Below are 26,414 nucleotides of genomic sequence, written 5' to 3'. Positions count from 1 at the left end.
AGATGGTCAGAATATGTGCATTTATATATTTGAGGGTGACAGATTCTATAAGTGAAGACTTGACAAAATCAGTTTCTAGTTTCTACGGATGAATTTTAACAATCCGTGTTTTTGATTGGGCCTCATGAAGCTCTAGAACCATACATATTTACAAATTTTTTTTGTTGAAATGTAATACAAGTGTTAATCAACAAAAAAAAAAACTATACAACGTAAATAACACATCAAGTAAATATTATCTTATTAGGGTTTGATTGGTGATTTCATTTAAATAAGGTAATTAGAAAATTGTGAGCAGTTGTAGCAAAAGTGGTTAGAAAAGAGGTCATTAGAGATAGATGTTAGAAAATATGGTTTTATAGCAGAAAGCGGTTGAAAATTAAGTTTGATTGATAATATTACAGTAGTTGAATAGTGTAAATGTATAAAATTATTAGTACAATATTTTTTAGATAATAATTTATAAAATGATACAATAATACATAGTTTAAAATTTATTATATGACAAAGTTTTAGATAAATTTTAAAAGCACAATTGGTTTTTTTATTCTTTATGTACAATTATTTTGAAAGAAGTTAAAAGTAACAAATTTTAGATTTTTTTTTTAAAATATGATAAGTGTTAGTAATTTAAAATGCATAACCATTATCTCATAAAATCGTCCATATACTTATTCTCATAATTTATAGTTAATAATCTATAAGACAATTAAAAAAATATGCACAATCAATGTCTGATCTTTTTGTGGATTGGCTTAAATATACAAATATATTTATTTTCTGATTTTTTTGTTTTGTCAAGTGAATTGAATTGACACAAAAAAAACTGACATACCCATATACTTACAAAGAAAAAACAAATAATTTTACTAATTTATTATTAAAAATTAATATCAAACCACAAATTTCATTATTAAAAAATGTTTCTGATTACAACCGCTCGTTTGCTCCAAATGCCATGTTTTCTACAGTTTTAACTACCTGAATATTAACTCATTCGCCCGAATCATCTTTCAACCGCCCGTTTCAAACGCTGAGTACAACCATAGTTTCAAACGCTTTTTGCAACCGATCTTGCTTACTGATAGCACTTTTTCAACCGTGCATTTAATGCTACCGATCAGACCCTTAAATATACATAATAATAATAATAATGGTAGAGAGTATGCGTCAATTCAACTTACACATTGTTATATAAATCAAGTAGTGATAGAATGCAAGTTTCAGAATGATGTCACTGAAGAGTAGATTAAAGGAGTTGAACACAATAAGTATTGCACTTTTACAACAACCACTTGGGGGATGGAAAGAAAACAAGTCAAAAGAACCCTAAAAAGATTACATCTTCTACTAAACCCTAAACCTTTTTTAGTGAGAGATCTCTGTTTAACTGTTTAAGGAAACAATTAAAATCTGAAGAAAACACATTAAACTCTAAAGAATCTGAAGGCACTAAAAAAAGGAAAGGTAGCAGCAACTCAAAGATCAAGAACCATCGGTGTTTCGGATTCACTCACTCAATCATCATCAGCTTAGAACCTCGGTGTCAGATTCGCTATGGCCTCCATATTCTTCATCATCTTCACCTTCTAAATCCTCTTCATCTTCTTCCCCATCTTCTCCTGGGAGGGAAGAGAAGAGATCCTTGATATGGTTAGCCGTGTTACTTGTGTAGTAACCATGGCTTGGCTCATGCGAAAAGGAAACAGGTGGTGCAGATACAGGTGGTGCCTGAATCACAACAGGCTTGTTGATACCGTATCTAGCCTTTGGTTCTTCAGCTGAGCCACCAAATGAGATATTAGAAGTTTGTGTCGTTGTTGGGACACCGAGTCTTTCCCTTCTTTGCTTCTTTATCTGCTGCTGCTGAGATTCCTCCTGACCCGCTATAAAAGTCCCTACCATCACCTGAGAAACACATAAACAACAATGCTTAAAAACAAGAAACATATCTAGTCCAATAGAGAAGATCAAACATCTCATGTTCTAAGTTATTATTACCTGAACAGGACCAGCGGCTATGAAGAGACCAGCGAGTCCTCCACCAAAGACACGACCATCTGGTCCTGCAAGAGACACACTCATCCCTCCAGCTCTGCTTCTGGTTCCTCCACTCTCGCTTGGTATAAATGAACCCGTCAAAGAAAGAATCTCAAAATGACCCTGACCACAAGTTTGTTAACTAAATTTAGTAAAAAAAAAGAAAAACTTGCAAGAAATCAAAGAGCGAGAAAGAGAGAGAGAGAGAGAGTAGACCTCATGAGTGAGAGTACCACCAGATGTCATAGATTGACGAAGGGTAACATTGGAAATGGGACCATTAGCTGAAAGAATGCATATAGCACGAGAGCCTTGTTGAGAAAATGTCATGATCTTCATCGTCACATCCTGTTTAAGGAATCCATAAGGCCAAATAGAGTTAAAAAAATCTTGGGAACTTGATCTAGATCAATAAGCTCGGTGATTCAAATTTCCTCACAAAAATTTACAAGTAAAGAGAATTCTCAGAGGACATACCTCACCGGTGTTTACTGTGAGCACATGAGGCGTAAAACCTGCAGTGGCAACATCTGCAGTTCCTACAACTGCAAAGTTAAATATCAAATGAATCAGGAATTACAATTAATGTAACAAAATCAACATAAAACTTAGAAAAAGAGCAGTTTTTTGATGAAATCTTGAGTTTGTTACTTCCCAAATAAGCAAATTGCTGAAACCAAAAACAGCAAACAGTCCAAGTCAAATCATTATGCAACACGCAGCTTAATCATCGTGCTTCTATCACTCTCGTTAAAGGATCCTACTAGTTTCACTAAATTGCATTCTTATTTCTCTTCTGTGCAATTATACCTTTGGAATTGACCCTTTTCACACAATACAGTTTACTGAACAGAATGTCATATTCCAGACCAAAACATTCACTAGCTTTAAAAGACAATTACACTTGTCCTTATTCCAACTTTTTCTATTTGCAAAGTCAAACCAAAGACAAAGAGATCCAATATAGGCATAAGATCCATCAAAAGACATGTCTTGATTCTTACAGAGACCAAAATGTAAAAGATAAATGACATTTACCAGGAGGATTGTTGTCGAATTGGAACACTTGAGGATTCTTGAGCCAATTGTTGTTGTTGTTGTTGTTGTTGTTGTTGTGACTGGTCTCTCCTCGACCTCGTCCTCTACCTCTTCCCCTTCCTCGGCCTCTCCCACGTTTCCGGGAAGCAAAATCCGTCGCCAACGGAACGGAAGAGGAGATTGGCATCGGAGAGAGAGTAACGGCGAGTGTGCCATCTGGATTATACTTTCTTGGTCTCCCTCTCTTCTTCTTCAGCTGCTCAGAAGCCGAATTCTCCACCTGCATTGTTATGCTGAAAGGAGGAGCAGCAGCATTCTCAGGCGGTTTAGTAGATGCGGCGGCGGCGCCGGTGGTGGTGGTGGTGGTAGTAGTGGTGGTTAATCCCACCGGAAAAGGATTAGGGTTTTCAGACCGTGGTGGGTCCATGTGGTAACCAGGAGGAGGAGGAAGAGCAGCTTCATGTTGTTGTTGTTTCAGACCAAAACAACTGCTTGTGTTGTTGTTGTTGTGGGTTCCTTCTCTCTCCTCCATTAGAAGATTCTCTGTAAGTAGAGATTCCGACAATTAAGGAGAACACTCCGAATCTTGCTGATCACGACAGATTCAAGCTTCACTTAAAAGTACAGACAAGAGAGAGAGAGAATAAAGATCCAGAGGACGTAAGATTCAGAGAGAGTAAAAATAAAAGGGGGAAAAGAGAAAGATGAAGTCTTGCAAAGTGAAAATGAGTAAACTTTAGTGAAGAGAAAATATTAGAGCTGCTTCAATGGCGGAACTTTAATTTCAGAAGAATTTCCCCTAAAACACCCATAATTACCAGGGGAAAAAGAAAGGGGTTTTTTTTTTTTCTTCTCTACAGGTGGGTTAAGTTTAGGGAGAATTTTTTTTCTTTATAGATTGTGAGAAATTAGGGTTTTTGAGAAGAAAATGGAAAGAGAAATAAATAGTTGAAAAAATAATGTAAAAAAGAAATAAATCAAAGGGAGCGGATATTATTATTACACTACGTTTTGAATTCTTTTTTAAATAGTAAAAATGAGAAAAAAGGAGAGAGAGAGAAAAACGAGAAAAGAAAAAGTGTAATTCTGGAAAAAAATATTTGTAATAATGTCTTAATTAGAAAAAATTTTAAAAAATTACTGCACTCCTAATAGTCTTGGAATTTGGGATACAGCTAAAGCTAAATTAATTTAATAAAAATGAGTAGGGGACAAGATTTTAAGTAATATACAACTGGACTTTGATTTTGAGATTTCGAACGTATTAAAATGAGAAGGAACAAAAAAGGTATTGACTCATATCTGATTATATTTTACCTGTCATATTGATATTTAATTATTTATATCTACTTGTTTCTTTTTCCAGTCTACACACGTTGTTGACTAGATAACCAGAAATGACTAATTTAGCCTCCTGACTAACAAAAAAACTAACAAAATCTCTGGTCTAATCCCTACTATTAGGAGTGCTGGAGTGGTATGGATAGATATATAGATTTTAGAGTTTATACAACACTAATCAAAACCAAGAAACAACATAGTTCTTATACATAGTTTATACAACACTATTAAAAACCAAGTGACAAACATAGTTTGTATATATAATTCTTGCAGACGTGACAAGATTATCTGCTTCATCATTTGCTTTTCATAGTCATAAACTTATACTGTGTTACGACTATCATCCTATATATAGTCTTAAGTCCCATAACCTAATCCCTTCTTACAACGTAAACCATGAATACAGTTAGAGTCTATTACAATGCTTATAATTATTTGATAATACCAAGTATTAAAATGAAACAAGATTCGTGTGAATTTGGAACTGGGACTATAGAGGTAGATCCCTTGATGATTTGCATCCCATCAGAATTGAGAAGCATCGATCTAATTCCAGTCATGTGCTCTTTAGAGATCCTTGACCCATCTACAAAACAACAAGTGGTGTTAGCTACTTTTGGAATGTTTTCTTCTAGATTTTGCATCTTAAGCTGAAGCTTGCTCCTTTTGTGGAGACCAGAGAGGCAGCCTGAATATCCATCAGAGCTTTGTTTATGACGCCTAGAATTGACCATCACCTTATTCGATATGTTTTATATGGACTGTAGTTTATATTATAAAAACCAATTTCATTTTTACTAATTAGAGGTTGTGGCCCAGCTCTCTTTGTCTTGGTAATTTTCTAATTGAGCTAAAAATACTTTGTTATCACTTTTGCTTTTAACACTTCATTTTGGAGTCAATTCGGGTTTAATGTCAAATCTCTATATTATTATTTGAGTAGACATTTTATAAATGAACCTTTATTTGTAAGATATTACAGAATATTTTACATAAATAAATATTTATTTATAAGATATTACATAAATAAACATTTACTTAGAAGATATTACTTAAACAAACTTTACAAATATAGAAAGCTCAATTAAATATATGGATATAAATCAAAAGTATATTTAATTTCTTTACTTATTAAAATATTAAAATATATTCTATTATTTTAAATAATAATCAATCCATATATATGAAAAAATCAATTTAAACTTTTGCAATATTTTTTCATTTGTATTTTCATTATTATTTAGTATCATTTTCGAAAATCAGTTCAATTATTTATATAAAAAATGAAATTATGTTTTCAAAATTTAAATTATTTTTTTTAACGGGTTGGCCAAAAAATAGTTTAGTAAATTGTGAAATATATTAAGTAGATGGGTTTTTCCATTTTGACAATCCTATATATAATCATTGTTAACACATATTATATAAGTTATTAACTAAAAATGATAGTTTGATCTCTAATAAAATATTCATAATTAAATTTTTATTTTATGAATATATATATATATATATTAGATTTTAATCCATATTGGTATGTATATAAGTATATATATATATTAATATCATATCACTTTCATATTTAAAAAAGCTACTAATAATTAAACCGCATAATAATATATATACATGTAAATATCAGTTGTGTGATATTTATATAGGTATTGTTATCTAACTGACATCAATTTTATTTATTTATATTTTTTGGTAAAAAACATTTGTCACTAATTTAATTTAACAAAAAAATTAAATTAAATTTAAATATAATTAAAAACATTACCCCGCATAATATGCGGGTTAGTTCCTAGTAATCTTATTTATTTGTCGAATAAGAGTTATTAAAATAAACTTAATTTTCGATATTGATTATAAATACTCGCATGTCTCCCAAGAGACATTTATAATAATTGGAAAAAAGATTAACGAAGATGAAAACAATAACTTTGCAGAATTTAGGATAACAATGCGAAGATTTCTTTTTGGTTTTAACCAACCGGTTAAAAGGTTTTCATTAACGGTATCCAATCCATGTAATTTTCCTCTTCAGAGTGAACGTGAGCGTGAACGTGAGCTAGGACGCCATGTCAAATTTTTATTTCGTAACTAGTAAACTTAATAGATTATTGAAAAAGTTGAAAGAAAAAAAAACGACTAATGCAACAAGTAAAATAAGCAACCAATACAAGAAAAATAAACAAAACATAAGTAATAATAAAGAACGAATCTTCCAGCTTAGAATCAAAAGTGGTTTGGAGAAGAAAAAAAAGATCTGATCATCCGCATGTTCTAGTTCGTATAATATCCTCTCAAGATTCATATCGATGCCACTTCAAGTTTGATAAGCGTCTTCTGTTCATACATAATGTTAAAAGAATAAGCAAATACTACAAGAAAAATAAGCAAACTATACAAGAAGAATAAGCAAAACATAAGTTAAAAAAAGAGGAAATTCCCAGCTTATATTTCCGGATATGGACTCTTGCTCTTCAATTGTTGACTCGGTTCTCAACATATATTTAACAATCTCAGGGAGAGCTGCATATTGTTCTTAAGTCAAATTTGCCATAGATTTCAATCTAAAATAAATAAAAAAAAGATTTCAATCTAAATTAATAAAACAATAATTATTAATTGGATTATCCTGTAACATATATAATAATTTGATAATACAATTTTCCATGTTTCAATCTTTCTTGCTTTCTTGCTAAGGACCTCCTTAACGTATATAATGATAATGTGATACTCGTCTACGATCAGACCTGCCGCCCCATTCAAATCCTGGTTATTCATTTTCCTATAAAGAACCTGGCTGACGGCCGCCATGCTGATTAGTAGAGTTACCAAGTCTGAAGTTGTTATTATATCCAATATTTTCTACATTTTTGAACAAATCTACGTTATATTGACTCAAATATTCCACTAACATATTACTTTATCCCATTCAGTCAATATATTTTTACATGTTATGGTTTACAGACAAAAATGTTTTGTATTAAAGCCGCTTTTATCTGGTGATAGTTCATTTTCAACTTTACGATCGTAACAGAACGAGATTGAAATACTAAAAGGCTCTAAATTACAGTTTATAACCGAACTATACAAGAAAGTAAAGCAACATTAAACCAGAGATATAATTAATCTCTAATCATAGTTATGTTTTGTTGTTTAGAGTTACATTACTGCATTACATGGCGGCAATTAGTAGAAACACCGCAACCAGAAGGATGACAAAATTAACCATGACAATTTTTTCAATTTCTGTTTCTAATCTCAAGTTGTTGTTTATATATCCACAATTTTCTTAACTATTCAACGAGTCTACGTTATATTGGGTCTAAATTCCACTGTTAGTGGAAGCTTGTTTTTACAGAGATGGGCATCAAAAAGGTTACCTTTAAGCTTTAAGCTTGTGTGATAGAGTTATAGAACAGTTGTGTAAACGAAGCTCCACTTCATGGAAGATTGACACTACAGACTTTTTGGACTCGAAAGCACTTTTCTTGCTCGTCTAGAAGAAACCAGACATGTAAGAATTCTTGAAAGAAAAAGCCAATCATATAATTGACCTTTTACAAACCAAACCACATCCAATTTGAGTTAAAAAGAAAAAAACAGACTAAAACAAAAAAAGAAGATAAAATCTCAAACGTGGATCAAAGAGTTTTGTAGCATGAAGGCAAGTCTTCGTTCCTCAAAGGAGTACTCAACAACTTCTTCAGGCTTTTCAAGGACCAACTTTGCATTGGTGGTGTTGTTGTTGTTAAGTGGTGTCGCTGCGGTTTGCATCGGGACAGAGACTGTTGCTGGTGTCGATGGGATCGGGATCATCGCTGCTACATTCTTTGGTGTTTGCATCATCATCATCATCATCTTCTTCTCTTCTTCCAAATTCTTGTTCTTGACAGGAGTTGCAAGAAGTTGTTGTGTAGTTGTCGTTGTTGTTGCGATATTGGCCTTTGATGCAACCACAGTGGTCGAAATAGGCGAGAACGGTTTGCGAACCAACGGAGATTGTAACTGTTCACAAGGATTCATCGACTGTTTTCTTGTGGGAAGTCCAGCAACATCAAGCCCTCTTCTTCCTACAAGGACAAATGGAGATTCATTCATCATCATCAATGCAACTAAGAAAGACAATTTAGCTACATTTTGGTCGTTAAGCCTTGAATTTTACCAGTTGATAAAGCTCCATCGTTGTGGCGGTGATCTGCTTTCTTGTTAGGTTTAGGAGTCTGATGCATTCCTGCCCCAAGGGAGAGTCTTCGGTTTGTTGCTGCACCACCGGTTGACATTCTTGGAGCTTTTTTACCACCAAGTGGTTTTGATGGACTCGGTTTTGATCCGTAAAGCGCTTCTTGTTCTGCTATGAGCTGTCCTTGTAGCTTCTTGTGATCCTATTATATGTAGAAAACAGTAAAGAAGGATGATATTTTGTCAAAATTTAAGATGGAAACAAAATAGTAAAGAAGGATGATATTTTGTCAAAATTTAAGATGGAAACAAAATAGTAAAGAAGCGTTTGTACTTACCCGTTGGCGACGGTGCTCTTCCTCTCTTTCCTGTCTGAGTAAGTTATACTCCTCAAGCATAGAAAGTAAACGTATCTAGACACAGAGAAAAAGAGTATTACTTATGGTAAGCGATGACATGATAAGATTTGAAACTAATAAAGAGATTTTATAGAGAAACTCATACACCATCATAGAGAAATTCAATCCCTTTCTCTTGTTCCCAAACTATTGTCTTCGAGGCTAGTGCTTCTACCATTCCTGAATGAAATGAACATGAAAAGATAGAATCTTCATAATCTAGTCAGAGCATAAACATGTATGATGCAGTGATAACAAAGAGTAACTTACCTGGAAGTTTGTTAACAAGATTACGAGCTTTCTCAGCACGTTTGAGAGTAAGATGAGCTCCTCGTCCAGCATTGTATCGGTTATCGTCCTGTAGAGTGGGAAAATAACCAGCAAATATCAGAAAATGCAACACACTTTGTGACGTTTTTTAAAAGGTTTTCTGAGATTGCGACTCTAACCCTGTTGTATTCTTCAAGCCAACTTTCTTCGTCGCAGGCAGATAACCATTTCTCGACCTTCTCAAGTATCTCTTTTCTGCTTAAAGCTTCCTCTTTGATCTTAGAAATGTGTTGCTCAAGATGCTCCAGGACCATTGTGGCATCCACAATACCAGATTCAATCGCCACTATAGTCTGATCAATAGCACTGTCTGACACTGGTAACATGTGGGTTTTCCTACATATGTCCTCTAGCTCCGATCTCTTCTTCAGGACGAGTTCTTTCATTTTGCTTGCCTTTACCTCGTCCAATCGTACAACTTCTGCCTCAACCTGTAAATGGCAATGGAAGTCATGTTATGGTTCACAGACATGGACATCAAAAATTGGTCATAGACTTATAGAACAGCTTACGTATTTAATAAAGTCTTCAGAGAGACTATTGGCTTCAGTTATTTCATGTTCTGATGCAGCTATATTGCAGGTAATATGCTGATACTCCTGCTGCTCTTCTACGGGTGTATCCATCAAATTCCAGAGCTCCAACATGGTTGTTGCTAGATCTTGAAGCTTCATCAGATTCAATAAGTTACTATGAGTAACAACAGCCAACAAAAAAAATCATACATGATTCGCCAAGTAATTTATCATTTACCCTCTGCATTCTCTGTATCTTAACATCCCTCAGCTTTTGAACTGCAGCCCCCAATTTCTCGATCGTATGATCACTTAAGCTTCTTGGTCCTTCTGGGTCACTTAATGTGGGATTCACTTGGCCAACAACATCATTGAAGTCCATTCCAAGTACTGAACAATGTGAATACAGTGAACACAGGTGCTTCCGGATCGTCTCCACGCGATCACTCTGCGTGATTGAAACAACACCACAAAGAGTAAATTAAAATGGTCGCAATAACCAAAGAAGAAAAAGAAGAAGCCAAGTTGTAATCAAATTTCACCTTCTCCTTCTGAAGTGCTTGCAATTGGCAATGTAACTCTTCAAGCTTTCTCATAGACAAGTCAGTCTCATCGATGAGTGGTTTTGAAGGAACATGTTCTCCTTGACCTTTAATATCATTAGTGATATTTTGTATTTCTTCCAGGACAACTACGAATTGGTTCTTTCTTTCAATTTTCCTCTTCTGCATCTCTTCCAGTTCAGGAAGAATCGTCCCAAGCTCTTGTTTCAAGCTCCCAACGCTCTGATCAGACTGACACATACAACAAAAGAAGGTTTAAGGTTGAAAATTGCATAGACATGGATTAAGTTACTGCAACCAAAAGCATTAAGACTCACTTGTCTAATATGCACAGGACGTTCTCCCATTGCAGAACAGATTGCAGCTAGTTCGGCTTCAGCATCAGCTATTGCTTGCCTTAGCTGAGCTCTACATCGATTTGCTTGGTCAACTTTTCTTCTGTATACTTCCAAGCATTCACGTTCAAGCTCAAGCAACATCTTATCTCTCTCAGTTTCCGTTTCTCCAACTTCATCCCAAATAATCTAATTTTCAGAACAAACAAAACAAGATCTCAGGAGGACTTCACTTCACATGAAGAAAATTTGAAGATACAGATCATATGAAAAAGAGGATTTTATATTCCCACCTGGAGTTCGTATAGGAGTGATCCACATGTTGTCTCTACTTGAAGAATCGGATCTTTTTTCGCACTTGCCATTTCGAAATGCTTCTGCCTGTTAAAGGAAACCCTAACATTATCATTATCATTTCCAAAAACAGCAATAAAGGAAACTGGAGATTCCAATCAGCTAATTGAAGAAATAAGCATTCCGATTCCGAGTCAAATCGTTGTTTCAGCTTGAAATCGATTGATACCCAAACTATGTATAATCGAATTTGACATTCGGAAGCAAACAATTCATTAGGGGAAGATTTCGAAGCCGAGATTAAACATGAAGTAAGAGCTCTCAAATACGAAGAGGAGAAATGAGAGAGAAAAATACTTGCCTGAAACTGGAGATTTCTCGAAGACTTTCCAGAACTGATAATTTGGAAACTTTGATCTGTCACACTGATACTGTGCGAGTAAAATTGGACGAAGATCGATCAGATAACCTTCTTCGATTTTCGAGATAGAGAACAAAATTTGAAAACCTAGATCGAAGTTTCTGTGTAGAGAGAGAGAAATGTAGCCGTTAAAAGATGTAAAGGTCGATGAGTGAAGAGAGAGAGATTGAGAAAGAAGATGATGACAAAGAGAGAGATTTCGGAATTTTCTGTCCGTTACCGAAGCAGCTCTTCTAAATTGTTTTAATTGGGTCTTTCCTTTTCGAACTTTTGAATTTCAAAAACTCAGGTCACAATCCAGTGCATCGCGCTTAGAGTAGTAAATTGATCTTAACCGTTAAAATTGTTGACTTCTTATGAACGGTTGATATCAAATCTAAATAATTAATAAAAATATTTAAAAACCGATTGGCTTTCATTGGTAACCTGCGGAATGGCGGAATTGAGTTTTTAAACGCAATTCCGCAAGGTTTTTACCAATTAACAAAAATTTGCGGAATGAAAAAATACACACAGAAACGTAGACTGCGTTTTTGCTTAAAGAAAATATTGTATAAAGGAAAAGTCATTCCACAGTAAAGCGAATAATAAGTAGATAATTTCATTCCGCAAAATTCTTTCCGCCATTCCATCATTCCATCATTCCACCATTCTGCAAGGTTACCAATCAAAGCCATTGTATAGATGCTACACCTCCTACCATCAATTTATATTTGAGAAAAACTACAAGACAAAACATATGATACATATAGTGCAAGTATGGACTTACGGGCCTATTTTTTTATATAAATTTTTTTCGGCCCTGAATTTATTAAAAGTCTTTGTAATCTAATGGTAAGCTAAAAGTCGGTTTTGTTTGGTAGTTGAGACTTTCTCAAGTTTAATTCTTAATTTTGTAAAACTGCCCATTTTTTTTAGCTTGCGGCTAGGGGCTCTGGATACATGAGAACAAAACCAATTGTTTTTGTTCCACGCTACATAGTTTGAAAAAGGTTTTTAAAACATGTCCCTTGGATCCTATGCATGCCGTAGAAGTCAAAGAATTACTTATAATTTAACTATGTTCTTACAACACTAATGAGATGCAGCGGAGCAGATAATGGAGGGAAAGCAGTGATGGAGTCAAGGGAATGGTTTGAGTGCAATACAGAGGAAGCACAAGAGAGCCTTCAATTTAGTGGAATCCTCCACCACAAGTATACTCAAATGCAACATTGATGCAAATGCTTACACTCGACAACAATCATGTCTAGAAGCTGAAGCTACTGCTGGGATATGCCTATATTCTCTTAGAATTAAAAAGTGTAAGTTACATTTGTATGTAAAAAGCAGACCTAGAGCTCAGTGTAATGAGTTTACAAGTAATAACCATATAAATTAGAAGTCCTTATACTCAACTAATCCGTGGTATGAATAAGATCCTCCTCTTCTATGTGTACATATTGATCTCTTTGTTCCTAGAACAAGATGAAGGTCAACTTCGTCCACCCTCCATATCTCTCCTTATAATCTCAAGCACCATCTCATTCCACGTGTCCACCGGCCCTGGCATGCACCAGTGCAAGCAATCCTGTGGCGGAGGCTGACCGTCCGGTCCACGTTTCGTGATCTTTTTGGGGTCAGGACTCCTGTACGGGCCAGGATGACCATCGTGGCGATACCCGAAAGCCTCAGTGATATCCATTAGCTTCAGCTTCTTCGATCTATTCCCGAGTTTATCATCAGCCACAGCTCGTTGAAACCCTGTTGCTTGCTTCTCATGCATTATCTCCGTGAACCCGTTTTTAACCAGCTTCCCTGGAGAAAGCGGCTCTACTTTACCCGTACATGACCCACCGGTGTTCCACGCACCGCCCTCGTAATGGTCAGGCGACCAAGTCCGCAAGATGGTTAGACCCTTGTAGTTTGGGTGTTTAGCTATTGCCTTGAGGATTGTTTCAACAGAGATCCCAAATGCTTCGACGTTGTTCACATTTTCCTGTTTTGATTTGTCAGGCCACCATAACTGTCCTCCAACGATCTCGTCGTTTAAAATGTAGACAGACTGTTTTGCGAACCAGTGACCTGATGAAAGCACAACCACATCGAACTTGGGAAGAGCTTCGATTATGCGCTCATCTGGTTGGTCTAGCTTGAGTTTGGTTACACCTTGTGGAGCAAAACCAAACGGTTCGTTGAACTGATGGACGAGCCAAGATGACCACATCCGAGCTATCATTACTGATGATGACCTAAAATACCATCTCTGCATCTTTCGGTTCCCACGGTTAACCGGAGTTTCCACCTGAAAAAATCAACATAGAAAAGTTAAAATCTTGAAGCAGAAAAGAAGCTCTATATAGATGATGCAAAGAGAAGGAAACACTTGCCTGCCAAAGAAGGCACATCATGGACTCCATCTGATTACGAGCAACAGAATCACCTATAAAAGCTAGTGTCTTGCCCTTCATTAACTCGAGAAATTTCTTGGCATCAAACCGTGGAAGATCACACTGAGACGGTTTCCATCTCCAGTTCTCATAGCCCTTGTCTGGCCTTCCATTGCCCTGGCAGTTTTGCATCTGTGTCAGAAGAGGGCAAGAGTTGTTCGTGTACGACGGTCCCATTGGATCATAAAACCAGTTACCATGATACAGATCACATTCTACAAAAATGGTCAAAAGAAACCAGATAAAAAAGCTTCAGTGAAGGAAACCAAAAGCTAAACTCCTGAGAAGACACATTGGGGAAAATTTGCTTTCAAAAGTAAAACAACAGTTATATATATTTGCCAAATTAGAAAGAGGCTACCTTTATCTAAGTAGTCCAAAGGTTATTAAGATTCCAGAATAATGATCCTAGTGTAATTAAGTCAAATACATCATTAATTAGTAGCATGTTTCTTGTTTCTACAATCCTTGAATTGACATTTATGGCTTATGCCTTGCAATTTGGATACAAGGTAGTTACTTTATATCTAAATCTACAGTTTTTGAGAAACTTAAGCGATCATAAACCAGGGGAAGATGTTACATAAATGGAAACTAGCTACATAAATAGAAACTTCTGTATTAAAAAGTACCTGTTTCAACTGAATCTTGCGTAGCTTCTTCTTCATCCATGGAAATATTTGTAGACCTTCCTGATTTGGTTTCTTCACCTAATCTAGCATCGGTGGATTCATTGGGATCCTCTCTGTCTCGTGTCAATGGCGGTGAGTCTGAGCTAGAATCAAGAGACGGGTTCGAATCAGAAGTACCAATGTCGTCGCTACTATGGTGAAATTCGACATGTTGAGTGGTCTCAGTCCCGTAGAAATACCCAGAAACGGAAGAACCGATTGGATGCGTGAGAAGAAGCAGAGAAGCGAAGATGAAGAAAGAAGCCAATCCACCGATAGCAAATGCAATTGAAGAAACTCTTCGAGGAGAAGCCAAAGTCATGGTGTTTCTGCATACAACCACCTACAAAAACAGAAAATCAATTGAGGATTCTCCGATCTATAGTTTGAGATCGACGGAAATACAAAAAAGGAATCAAAGTAAGCTTACATTTAGAAGAGAGGTGAAATTCAGACGAGGAAGATCTATAAGAAGCTTTTGCTTGGGAGATGAATTAAACTAATCGAGAGGATCTGGGAGTCAGAGAAACGTGGAAAGAAGAACAATGTCTATATATATATATATATATATGTATAACGAAATTTACAAAGAATATTCAAAGATATTTATTAATAAACAACTATTTACAATAACAGAGAGTTTTTAGGAATGAAGATGGAATTAATTCAGCTATGAGAAGTTGACAATCAATCCGCTCTGAAATAAATTACGTACATAGTTTCCTGTAAAACGCCTTAATACAAGATAAATAAAAAGATAGAGGTTGAAAAATGATTTACTAAATTGGCATGAAATTATGTAGATCAATCCAAAAACATCAAAGACAAAATGAAGTTCATCAAACCACTTCCATTGCAAACTTACTAAATTTCTTATGCCATGTCAAATTTTGAGCTCCATAACACATTGGTAAATTTTGAGCTTTAATTTATCCAAAACTATCCGAATCTGAACCAAAAACCCAAAACTTCGATTCAACTTGGCAATAAAACTTAGAAAACCGAATTCATCGAAACCGAATAGTAGTTGTTTTGATTAATTTCAACAAATTTCTAAAAATCCGAAGGAGAACCGAACTGAACCGAAATAAAATTCGTCAACTCACAAGCCTATTATAAAATCCAACCGGGAAATCAATCCGGTTCACGATCGGGTCGGTTCGGGGTTAAAAACATGGACCAAAAACAAAAAAATTAAAACCCGTTTGGGGGTTTAAGAGGATTTGATCTTCAATGTTCATAAAACATTTAGCTCACACATCCCTCCCCCTTATGAGTCCAGGACCCTAATTGCTCAGTCTCTTCCCCAAAGCTCTATTTTAATTTCTTCAGTTCCTTGTGAAAATTCGAATCTCTGAATCCCAAATCCGCTAGAGAAGATGAGTTTCGCTGCCTTCAAAATGATGCATTGGCCTACCGGCGTCGAGAACTGTGCCTCCGGCTACATCACCCACTCCATCTCCGACACAACAACGCAGCAGATTCCGATTGTCTCCGGCGATGACCTTGAAGCCGAGTGGCCTGCTCCTAAGCGCGGAATCGGTGCAGTGCCCAACGTAGTTATAACCGCCGGAAACATCCTTGAGGTGTACGTGGTTAGGGTTCAAGAGGAAGTAAATACTAGTCAGGAGCCGAGGAATCCGAAGCTTGTTAGGCGCGGTGGAGTAATGGAAGGCGTCTCTGGTGTTTCTCTCGAGCTCGTGTGCCATTACAGGTAAGTAAATAACACCAAACTACAATCTGGATTTTTTGTTTTTTGTTGATTTCGAAGTGATGATGTGACTGTGTCCTTGGATTGCAGGTTGCACGGTAACGTTGAGTCACTTGCGGTGCTACCTATGGGAGGCGGAAATTCTTCTAAGGGAAGAGATTCAATCGTATTGACGTTTCGCGACGCTAAGATTTCGGTTCTTGAGTTTGATGATTCGATTCATGGCCTTCGAATGAAGTACGTGAGCGTGTTCTACTTTCGTGTGTTTTAATGTACAAACAAAAACGATTTCGGTGCTAATTTCGATGCTTTTGTGCTCTTTTAGCAATGCAAGTTATGTAGCATTTTAGCAATGCAAGTTATGTAGCATTGGATGCTCTATTGACTTTCACAGCAACTAATGGTTATGTGGTTACTTTTCAGTTCGATGCACTGTTTTGAGGGTCCAGATTGGCTTCATCTCAAAAGAGGAAGAGAGTCTTTTGCAAGAGGCCCCTTGGTAAAAGTGGATCCTCAAGGCAGATGTGGAGGCGTTCTTGTTTACGGTTTGCAGATGATCATACTCAAGGCTTCTCAGGTAGGCATCTTGATCAACTGATCATATTGAGTTTAGTTTGTGAGATGCCAAGCAGAGCTCACCAGATCAAGATGGATTCCCCCTTTCGAACTGTTACTTCATCTGCTAGAATTTTTTAACCTTCGTTCATTTCTCTTTTGAGAGCTCTACAACTTTGGTTTTCAGGCTGGTTTTGGACTAGTTGGAGATGATGATCCGTTCAGTTCTGGAGGGACAGTTTCTGCTCGAGTTGAATCATCTTACATAATTAACTTGCGTGATCTGGAAATGAAACACGTCAAAGATTTTGTTTTTCTACATGGTAGGTTTAGCAAGCAAGGTTTCTGCATGGAGATCCAGCCAATATTTTATTTGTTTTTAGCTCTCATTATATCTCTGAATCAGTAGTTAATCATAATAAATTTTTGATTATTGTATCTCGTCTGTTCAACTTTCCTTTAAAACGGATCTAGCTTACTAAATTGTTGGTTCTAGATGCAATACAGTTGCAAACAACTTGACGATTTCCTCGTTTTTATACATGATGCATTCTGGGCATGGTGACTGATTGAAGCAAGAGAAAATGTATTGTTGATTTGATTTTTTTCGATATCTAAGATGTCTGGACATTTAGATATTCTGGTTTTCCAAATAGGCATAATGTGAATAGACTAAGTGGTGCTTCTTCTTTTGATTATGTGTTCTTTTTGCTTCTTGTGTCTTGTTCAGGTTATATTGAGCCTGTAATTGTCATCCTTCAGGAAGAAGAGCATACTTGGGCTGGGCGAGTTTCATGGAAGCACCATACTTGCATGCTTTCCGCTCTTAGTATCAATACGACATTAAAACAACACCCAGTGATCTGGTCAGCTATTGTATGTTCTTGGTTTTCCTCTTTTATCGTAAAAAGAAATTTCTTCCCAGGAATTTTGCTCTGTTAATCTTTATTGTAAGCTGAGAGCAGAAATTGAAGTCATATGAAAAAGTTATTGTAAATTCATTGTTGTTATATGACTAGGCTTTTCAATAAGCTATTAAGAAATCAGAAACATGCATGCTGACTTATCTTCTTTGTTCTTATTCTAGAATGCTCAAAAGTTTGACTTATCCATCTTTAGAAAAAAAATTTCCTAAAAATAACATGCTAATTTATGCGTACTGGAAAGATTGAACCTACTGAAAAAGTCCTTTCTGCAAACTTTAGTACCTGATCACACTTTTTCCCATTCTTTTGGTATTTTCCAGAATCTGCCCCATGATGCCTACAAACTACTTGCAGTACCATCTCCGATCGGAGGTGTTCTTGTCTTGTGTGCAAATACAATCCATTATCATAGTCAGGTAGGTTGATATCTCTTAGCTTTTGGTTGTCCCCGTTTGTTTTTTTTTCTTTATCGAAGATAAGTTACTTACACACCTGAGGTACCGTATTTTCTTGTAGTCATCCTCCTGTGCTCTGGCACTGAACAGTTATGCCTCCTCTGCTGATAGCAGGTTCAGTTTTCTTGCACACTTAGTCTTCAAAACCTGCTTTTTATTATGGATAAAATCTTGTTGCCTCATTCTTAGTTTAGAATCTTATAGCTTAGAATCAACTCTCAGCAGGTGTAAAGCTCTGTTTATACTGTTAACCATAGTTCTTTTTCCTTGTGTGTCTGCTTTCTTTCAGTCAAGAACTGCCTGCATCGAATTTCAGTGTGGAACTCGATGCTGCCCATGGAACCTGGATATCGAACGATGTGGCCCTATTGTCTACAAAATCTGGGGAGTTGTTGCTGCTGACTCTTATATATGATGGGCGGTAATAGTTTGATCTTCTTTTTTAGATTTCTGCTGAAGCTTGTAAATCTGACTGGAACTTATTTTGTTTATAATATGTGAAACTGACTGCTACTTTCTTTCTTGAAGTGCTGTACAGAGACTTGATCTTGCCAAATCAAAAGCCTCTGTGCTTGCTTCGGTTAGTCAATATGTTCTCTCAGCGTATTTGTGCTTCAATTTGGATACAGTTCGGTTAGAGAATCCCTAAGATGATATTACCAAATTTATTGCAGGACATTACTAGTGTTGGAAATTCCCTTTTCTTTTTAGGTAGCCGGCTGGGAGACAGTTTACTGGTGCAATTTTCCTGTAGAACTGGGCCTGCAGCAACATTGCCTATGTTGAGAGATGAGGTGATAGTTCAATCATTCTTAGGTAACGTTTGAAAAAATGTTTGTCCAGAACTAGAAAATTTTCTTGCTTCATTTTATGCAGGATGAAGACATTGAAGGTGAGGGTCATCAAGCAAAACGTTTGCGGATATCTTCTGATGCTTTTCAAGATACAATTGGAAATGAGGAGCTTTCATTGTTTGGTTCAACACCAAATAACTCCGATTCAGCACAGGTAGCAAGTTCTGCCTTGGCTACTTTTGTAGATTAATTACCAAAGAAGGAGTTTGCCTTTGCAAAAACTGCAGCATGTATTATGTCAACACGAGTTAGATAGCCTATGTTCTCCTTTCCATGAAGTTTCTCATGGTTTCTTTTCCAATAAATGCAGAAATCGTTTTCATTTGCAGTGAGAGATTCACTAGTCAATGTTGGTCCAGTGAAAGATTTTGCGTATGGCTTAAGGATAAATGCTGATGCAAACGCCACTGGGATTTCCAAACAGAGCAACTATGAATTGGTGAGCCGTTTAATTAGTAGTTCTTATATAATACTAGCCGTGGAATTTTTTTATACAAAACATAACATGCTTAGGGCTGTTATTCAGAGACGTCTATTTTTGAAGTATTCTTTTGCTTAACACAATGAAACCCTATGTTCCACAACTTTTAGTGTTGACTTGGTTGTCTCGTATTTGCCTAAAACCTGTAAATTCCTAACTAAATATCTGAATTTTGGCGGCTAGGTGTGTTGTTCTGGTCATGGGAAGAACGGTGCTTTATGTGTTCTTAGGCAGTCAATTAGACCGGAAATGATTACTGAGGTATGCCTATATCCCAAATTGTTTTCTGGTATATGAGAAGAAGGGGAAATGTCCGTTCGTCGATCTTTTAATTTAAACCCTTACTCCCATAACTATGGCATGTACAGAATTTCTTATACCTATCTTTCAATATAGGATGCATTAGTTTGTAGTGAGCCCTGAACAAAAGGCAGTTCTAGGACAGTCTCGCGGGTTTATATCTTTCACAATTACTATCTAGCACTGAAGTATTTATTTGTTTAGTAATGATCCAGAAAAAGAAAAATGAAAATTATTATGTGCAAGTGCGAGTTAGACTCACTCTTAAAAAAAGAGTATATATCCGATCTTACTTGGATACATCCGCTCTGTGACCTAGTCTCTTCGATCCTCAGGCACTCTATTCCGCATGTTCTTGTTTGTAGGTTGAACTTCCAGGCTGCCAAGGAATATGGACAGTTTATCACAAGAGCTCTCGTGGTCATAATGTTGATTCTTCTAAAATGGCCGTTGATGAAGATGAATATCATGCCTATTTGATTATAAGTTTGGAGGCTCGCACGATGGTAGATTTTGCTTCTGTGTTTTGGTCGTATTTCATTTGATCCTCCCATTGTCGATAAATTCCTACAATTTTGGCTTTTCAGGTACTTGAAACTGCTGACCTTCTCACAGAAGTCACTGAGAGTGTTGACTATTATGTTCAGGGAAGAACAATTGCTGCTGGAAATTTATTTGGAAGGTAATTAGCTGCCAAATTATTTTTTGCTGCAACTTTTGAGATATGTTTGTTGTTGGAGCATTATTTTCCTATACAGTTATGTATTTTATTATTTTGCTGTGTACTAAGCTCTATTTATGACTTCTTTTGAGTCATTGAGCTGTTTCTACTACATGCACTTATAAGGGATACTAAATAGTATTATATTAATTTCCATCTTTCTTTTTCAGGCGTCGGGTAATCCAGGTGTTTGAGCATGGTGCCCGTATCCTGGATGGTACTTTTATGAATCAAGAATTAATCTTTGGAGCTCCGAATTCAGAATCTAATCCTGCTTCTGAAAGTGCCACTGTGTCAACTGTTTCAATCGCTGATCCATATGTTTTACTTAGAATGACAGATGACACTATTCGTCTGCTTGTTGGAGGTATGTTATGGAAAGATGAGTATCTTATTGCATTAGTTGATTTTGTAATCTAGTATCTTTAGCATCTTGGAAAGTTTTATTCAAGCAGTCTCATATGAAACTTTGAAGTGCAGATTCTTCGACTTGCACAGTTACCGTAAGTAGTCCATCTGTACTTGAAGGCTCCAAAAGGAAGGTATCGGCCTGTACTTTGTACCATGATAAAGGACCAGAACCATGGCTAAGGAAAGCTAGCACTGATGCATGGCTTTCGTCAGGAGTTGGAGAGGCTGTTGATAGTGCTGATGGTGGAGCTCATGATCAGGGTGACATATACTGTGTTCTCTGTTACGAAAGTGGTGCCCTTGAGATATATGATGTGCCTAGTTTTAATTGTGTTTTCTCTGTTGATAAATTTTCGTCTGGAAGAAGCCACCTCTCTGATATGCCTATTCATGAGCTAGAGTACGAACTTGAAAAAAACTCTGAGGACAATGCTTCTGCAAGGAATGAAGACATTAAGAAAACAAAGGTCGTTGAGTTAGCTATGCAAAGATGGTCTGGGCATCATACACGCCCATTTCTCTTTGCAGTATTAGCTGATGGCACAATTCTTTGTTACCATGCTTACCTATTTGAGGGTGTTGATGGTACCAAAGCAGAGAATGGTGTATCTTTAGAAAATCCTGCTACTATAAATTCCTCCGGTAGTTCGAAGCTTAGGAATCTGAAATTTCTTCGCATCCCCATGGACACGTCTACAAGAGAGGAGACTTCAGATGGAGTTGCAGCTCAAAGAATTACCATGTTCAAGAATATAAGCGGTCATCAGGGTTTTTTTCTTTCTGGCTCAAGGCCGGGGTGGGGCATGCTGTTTAGAGAGCGACTTCGATTTCATTCACAGGTATGATAGTCTCACTTGAAGAAGATATTTTGTGTTCTTATGCCGTAAAGAACTAATACAATGCTATGATTTCAATCTTTTGGAGTTTCTCATTGCTACAAAGCTTGTATGGTTTTTCTTGAGCAAGTTCCTCCATCTCATACTGTCACACTTTTTCAGCTGTGCGATGGATCAATTGTGGCCTTTACTGTTCTTCACAATGTGAACTGCAATCACGGGTTCATATATGTCACATCACAGGTTTGATAATGTGTCTACGTCTCATTGCTGCTGTTACTTACTATCAATTCCTTTGAAAAGAATTCATCTCATATTGACATATACCAGGGAATTTTGAAGATTTGCCAATTACCTTCAGCATCGATCTACGATAATTATTGGCCAGTGCAGAAGGTAAGTTCTATTTTTTTTTTACACTTATCTTTGCTTACTGTTGCTGTATGTTGATAAGATAGAAAAATAATAAGTATATGAGGACTGATCACGTTAATGCTGATAATTTTGTCTAGATTCCTCTGAAGGCCACGCCTCACCAAGTTACTTATTACGCGGAAAAGAACTTGTATCCACTGATAGTATCACATCCGGTGAGTATGTTAGCATGATAATGTTCTAAAGTGTTCTACCTAATTTGAATTACATCTCGTTACTTGCCTTGGATGAATTTGAAATTCTTTGAATCGGGTGTTGGTCTTGGAAATTTAAATCTGTTTCATAGGCTCCCAAGATTATGTGGCAACTGTATTGCTCAGCTCCCAGTTTTAGCCTTTTCAGCAAATTTGAATTTTTCTCAATTCAGATTATCAATATTACCGTTCTAGAGCAAGCTTCAGACAAAAACAGGTTTCAAGGGCTCCATTCAATTGAAATGGACGCCTCTCTAAACTTCATTCATGAATATCATATATACCTGATTTTGGTTGACTTCCTAGGCTGCAGCAATATTAATAGATCCTGCTTATTTGCTTTGTTTGATTGTTGAACCCCTGAACTAATGTAATGTGTGCATGCTTGTTTATTCGTTTTCTTTTTGTTGAGAAGAAAGGAAGTTCTGTGCCAATTGTGTATTATCTGTCTGTTTATTTGATCCGCATAGTTTGATATTTATTATTCTATCTTATTAACACGAGCAAAAATATTTGTTTCTCAATTTTTAAGGTCAGCAAGCCATTGAATCAAGTGCTTTCTTCACTAGTTGATCAAGAAGCTGGCCAGCAGATTGACAACCATAATCTGAGCTCTGATGATCTCCAACGAACATACACCGTAGAGGAGTTTGAAATCCAAATTTTGGAACCAGAAAGATCTGGTGGCCCCTGGGAAACTAAAGCTACTATTCCAATGCAGACCTCAGAACATGCACTCACTGTGCGAGTTGTCACACTTCTTGTAAGTTAGCTACTAAGCCTGCCTAAATTCATAGTGTTGTTCTCTGCCTCCATGAAGAATGTTTATCTTCTCTATCTGTATGACATGATAATTGAAGAATATTGCTGGCAGCAGATCTAGGGATCAATCTAATAAATGTCTTTGTTTAAATTGCAATAACCAAAGGCTCATTTTCTTACTCCCCTGGGTGTTTCAGAATGCAAGCACATCGGAGAATGAAACACTTCTTGCTGTTGGAACTGCCTACGTCCAAGGGGAGGATGTTGCTGCAAGGGGCCGTGTACTGCTTTTCTCTTTTGGAAGAAATGGCGATAATTCTCAGAACTTGGTATGTTTAGTTACGACCTGGTGAAGCTTGTTCTTTGTTTTCGTTTCCATCTTGGATCTTCGATCTATTCTGAAGCCACTTTTCAATAGGTTACTGAAGTCTACTCAAAGGAGCTAAAAGGTTCTATATCAGCTGTAGCCTCCATTCAGGGTCATCTTCTAATATCATCTGGTCCTAAAATCATCTTGCACAAGTGGAATGGCACCGAGTTAAATGGTGTTGCCTTCTTTGATGCTCCACCGCTCTATGTAGTGAGCATGAATGTTGTACGTTTTACTTCCTTATCCGAGTGCTGTGTTGTTTTATGTGCTAACTTCACTGAGCTGACTTGGCTTGGCTCTGAAGATCAGTTTTCTTCTTCTGCGTGATTAATCATTGTTGCACTTGTGTTAATTTTCCTTTACATGCAGGTGAAGAGTTTCATCCTCCTTTGTGATGTTCACAAAAGCATATACTTTCTTCAATGGAAAGAACCCCAACTTACCTTACTAGCCAAAGACTTTGGATCCCTCGATTGTTTTGCGTCAGAGTTTTTGATTGATGGAAGTACGCTTAGCCTGGCTGTCTCGGATGAGCAAAAGAATGTCCAGGTTAGTATCTCTCTCATCGCCCTTAATGTGTACGTGATGGGATCAGGTCCTTACTTATATAACTCTTAAATCGACTTTGCATTGTTCCCCAACAGGTATTCTATTTTGCACCAAAGATGTCTGAGAGCTGGAAAGGTCTGAAACTTCTTCCAAGGGCGGAGTTTCACGTCGGTGCCCATGTGACAAAGTTCCTACGCTTGCAGACGGTCGCATCTTCTTCTACCGGAGATAATAAAAACCGCTATGCTTTGCTATTTGGTACACTAGACGGCAGTTTTGGTTGCATTGCTCCACTTGACGAGGTCGCGTTCCGTAGGTTACAGTCTCTCCAGAAGAAGCTAGTGGATGCTGTTCCACACGTTGCTGGTCTGAACCCACGCTCTTTCCGTCAGTTCCGCTCGAGTGGCAAGGCTCGACGACCTGGTCCTGATAACATCATCGACTGCGAGCTACTTTGCCAGTAAGTCATCTTCCACATTCTATATTTAACAATCAGTAGTAACAGCCATATGATCATAGACGTAGATGATGATACATGGGTTTTTGCAGTTACGAGATGCTTCCACTGGAGGAACAGCTTGAGCTTGCTCATCAGATTGGGACAACTCGAGCTCAGATTTTCACGAATCTAGTTGAACTCTCTGTCGGAACCAGCTTCTTGTGAAAGTTCAGAGCGTAATACGTTTGTTCATCTATGGACGATAAAGAGAATAGAGAAAAAAAAGGCTGTATTGCTTCATGTTGTACAGATGCTGTAACTTATGGGTTTAACCATCATTTTGTACCATTTAGATTTATGTTTAAGCTTCTTCTCGACTCAATGTTTTGTTTCATGTCTACTTTGAATCCTTCAGTTTTTCATAGATCTGGACAGTAACTTGATAACAACTTTGTTTAATTTTGAGTTTATCAATGAAAACTTTTATAAAGATAGTTTGCAAAATAAATCTCTTCATGGTTTCTTTTCAATTGGTGTTCTCCATTGATCCCTCCTATTTCGTTTTATATGTCTTTGATGCCATACATATTTATTTCATAGTTAGAAGGCAGATCAACATATAACTAATGCCAAATAACAAGAATTTTTCATTTCTTTGCTATTTAATTATATGGATAAAATTGCACAAAAATAATTATATACAAGATGTGAGCTTGAAAAGACGAAAAGATCTTTCATTAAGATACAAGATGTTTTATTAAAACCCACGGACGGAGTGCTAAACACACCAAATATTTGGACTATATGCCAAAGAGAGAATCCTCCCATCTCGGCTTAATTAGATGGATTCCAATTACATTGTGTAGAAGGATCGAGCTTGAGGTTCAAATCAGTAGAGTTAGATTTTCTTATACAGCTTTAGTAAAAAACTGTTATCAAACTTTTTCATACAACTCTCCCAGACACAACTCTCAAGACAGTTTCAACCTACCTGGTTTTGGAAGATAGTGACCGTTATCTATCCTGTTTTTACCCAAAATAGCAAATTCTTTCAAATCTAAAACCGCCTTTGGAACAGATACACCGGGTTCCGCCCCCGACCATCGTCGAGGGCCCTCTACAACGGCAGCGGACAACGGCAAGGACATCTACATCACTTCCAGCAACAGCGGCAGCTCCTCTACACTTGTCTCAACAATGGCTCGCAGACTCTCCGCTACTGAGAAAGGCAAAGCGATTGACTACTCACCAAGAAGTCCTCTTCACAAAAGAATCAACGTCCCAGAAATGGATACATCAGATCTCATCTAGGAAAACTCCCTCACTCTGATAGGAAGACTTACCAACACCGATGAACAACGAATCTGGGCCATGCTTCCCTTCCTACCAAAAAGATGGAACCTGCAGGGGAAAACCATAGGGTCAGACCTAGGACATGGCTGTTTCCAGTACAGATTCGACAACGAAGACGACTTAAAAAGAGTACTGGACAACAGACCGTACCAATACGCTGGCTGGATGGTCATCATTAAGAGATGGGAGCCCATTATCTCCGCAGATTTCCCCTCCCAAATCCCCTTTTGGATTGAGCTGAAGGGCCTACCCCTCCATTACTGGAAACCAGAGCTAATCTCCAGCATCGGCAAGGAAATTGGCTACCTCGATACCTTCACCATCACCAAAACTTCGGCGAAGATCCGCGTCACCATCGATGGTCTACAACCTATTATAAAGGAAACCATCATGGAGTTTACAGGAGGAAAAGAAGTGCTTGTAACCCTTTCCTATGAAAAGCTGGGAAACCACTGCTCCATATGCCAACGCCTCACCCACTCTACTACCAACTGCCCAAACA

General features: G+C 37.0%; 4 protein-coding genes across 5 annotated transcripts; 1 reads left to right on the top strand and 3 right to left on the bottom strand.

Annotated features, from left to right (window-relative positions):
* Positions 1-1,239: 1,239 nt before the first annotated feature.
* LOC18017802 (AT-hook motif nuclear-localized protein 4) lies at positions 1,240-3,928 on the bottom strand. The gene is made up of 5 exons (XM_006401872.2): positions 3,079-3,928; positions 2,518-2,585; positions 2,257-2,388; positions 2,002-2,163; positions 1,240-1,908 (listed from the first exon to the last, which is right to left on the bottom strand). Exons 1-5 carry the CDS (start codon positions 3,608-3,610, stop codon positions 1,528-1,530), a joined length of 1,275 nt encoding a protein of 424 aa, XP_006401935.1. The 5' UTR covers positions 3,611-3,928; the 3' UTR covers positions 1,240-1,527.
* Positions 3,929-7,896: 3,968 nt separating this feature from the next.
* On the bottom strand, positions 7,897-11,674 carry LOC18017801 (65-kDa microtubule-associated protein 3). Its single transcript, XM_006401871.2, has 12 exons — positions 11,401-11,674; positions 11,039-11,126; positions 10,728-10,934; positions 10,390-10,641; positions 10,086-10,295; positions 9,845-10,000; positions 9,452-9,763; positions 9,273-9,360; positions 9,109-9,182; positions 8,943-9,017; positions 8,588-8,807; positions 7,897-8,495 (listed from the first exon to the last, which is right to left on the bottom strand). The coding sequence occupies exons 2-12, from the start codon at positions 11,108-11,110 to the stop codon at positions 8,056-8,058; spliced, it is 2,106 nt and encodes a 701-aa protein (XP_006401934.1). The 5' UTR covers positions 11,111-11,126; positions 11,401-11,674; the 3' UTR covers positions 7,897-8,055.
* A 1,054-nt stretch (positions 11,675-12,728) lies between these two features.
* LOC18017800 (protein YLS7) lies at positions 12,729-15,091 on the bottom strand. Its single transcript, XM_006401870.2, has 4 exons — positions 14,991-15,091; positions 14,522-14,903; positions 13,830-14,104; positions 12,729-13,744 (listed from the first exon to the last, which is right to left on the bottom strand). The coding sequence occupies exons 2-4, from the start codon at positions 14,880-14,882 to the stop codon at positions 12,935-12,937; spliced, it is 1,446 nt and encodes a 481-aa protein (XP_006401933.1). The 5' UTR covers positions 14,883-14,903; positions 14,991-15,091; the 3' UTR covers positions 12,729-12,934.
* Positions 15,092-15,829: 738 nt separating this feature from the next.
* Positions 15,830-25,043, top strand: LOC18018901 (cleavage and polyadenylation specificity factor subunit 1). Of its 2 annotated transcripts, XM_006401869.2 has the most exons (26): positions 15,830-16,274; positions 16,362-16,508; positions 16,695-16,848; positions 17,014-17,149; positions 17,557-17,702; positions 18,073-18,168; positions 18,269-18,321; positions 18,497-18,628; positions 18,736-18,787; positions 18,882-19,001; positions 19,084-19,215; positions 19,372-19,500; positions 19,726-19,803; positions 20,208-20,348; positions 20,430-20,524; positions 20,734-20,930; positions 21,044-21,813; positions 21,973-22,053; positions 22,141-22,206; positions 22,323-22,400; positions 22,972-23,202; positions 23,399-23,530; positions 23,620-23,796; positions 23,941-24,120; positions 24,216-24,580; positions 24,670-25,043. In XM_006401869.2, the coding sequence occupies exons 1-26, from the start codon at positions 15,940-15,942 to the stop codon at positions 24,782-24,784; spliced, it is 4,338 nt and encodes a 1,445-aa protein (XP_006401932.1). In that variant the 5' UTR covers positions 15,830-15,939; the 3' UTR covers positions 24,785-25,043. The 2 variants fall into 2 exon arrangements, with proteins under 2 accessions (XP_006401932.1, XP_024011843.1); XM_024156075.1 differs by lacking the exon at positions 15,830-16,274 and having other exon boundaries at positions 16,428-16,508; positions 17,589-17,702.
* Positions 25,044-26,414: the final 1,371 nt, after the last annotated feature.

The sequence above is a fragment of the Eutrema salsugineum genome, unplaced genomic scaffold (genome assembly GCF_000478725.1).
Source record: "Eutrema salsugineum unplaced genomic scaffold, Eutsalg1_0 scaffold_2, whole genome shotgun sequence".
Lineage (NCBI taxonomy): Eukaryota > Viridiplantae > Streptophyta > Magnoliopsida > Brassicales > Brassicaceae > Eutrema > Eutrema salsugineum.
The sequence above is the reverse complement of the archived record's forward strand: the minus strand, read 5'-3'. Positions and strand labels throughout refer to the sequence as shown.

Excerpts from the sequence above, each read along its gene's own strand:
- LOC18017802 (XM_006401872.2), bottom strand. The coding sequence starts at position 3,610 with ATGGAGGAGAGAGAAGGAACCCACAACAACAACAACACAAGCAGTTGT. Across the intron at positions 2,586-3,078 it reads ATTCGACAACAATCCTCCTG|TTGTAGGAACTGCAGATGTT; the intron begins GTAAATGTCATT and ends TTAACTTTGCAG. Across the intron at positions 1,909-2,001 it reads TAGCCGCTGGTCCTGTTCAG|GTGATGGTAGGGACTTTTAT; the intron begins GTAATAATAACT and ends TGTGTTTCTCAG.
- LOC18017801 (XM_006401871.2), bottom strand. The coding sequence starts at position 11,110 with ATGGCAAGTGCGAAAAAAGATCCGATTCTTCAAGTAGAGACAACATGT. Across the intron at positions 10,642-10,727 it reads GTCCTGTGCATATTAGACAA|TCTGATCAGAGCGTTGGGAG; the intron begins GTGAGTCTTAAT and ends TGTATGTGTCAG. Across the intron at positions 9,018-9,108 it reads TTGAATTTCTCTATGATGGT|ATACGTTTACTTTCTATGCT; the intron begins GTATGAGTTTCT and ends CTCTGTGTCTAG.
- LOC18017800 (XM_006401870.2), bottom strand. The coding sequence starts at position 14,882 with ATGACTTTGGCTTCTCCTCGAAGAGTTTCTTCAATTGCATTTGCTATC. Across the intron at positions 14,105-14,521 it reads GCAAGATTCAGTTGAAACAG|AATGTGATCTGTATCATGGT; the intron begins GTACTTTTTAAT and ends CCATTTTTGTAG. Across the intron at positions 13,745-13,829 it reads TGATGTGCCTTCTTTGGCAG|GTGGAAACTCCGGTTAACCG; the intron begins GCAAGTGTTTCC and ends TGATTTTTTCAG.
- LOC18018901 (XM_006401869.2), top strand. The coding sequence starts at position 15,940 with ATGAGTTTCGCTGCCTTCAAAATGATGCATTGGCCTACCGGCGTCGAG. Across the intron at positions 18,322-18,496 it reads GCCTCCTCTGCTGATAGCAG|TCAAGAACTGCCTGCATCGA; the intron begins GTTCAGTTTTCT and ends GCTTTCTTTCAG. Across the intron at positions 23,203-23,398 it reads TGCGAGTTGTCACACTTCTT|AATGCAAGCACATCGGAGAA; the intron begins GTAAGTTAGCTA and ends TGGGTGTTTCAG.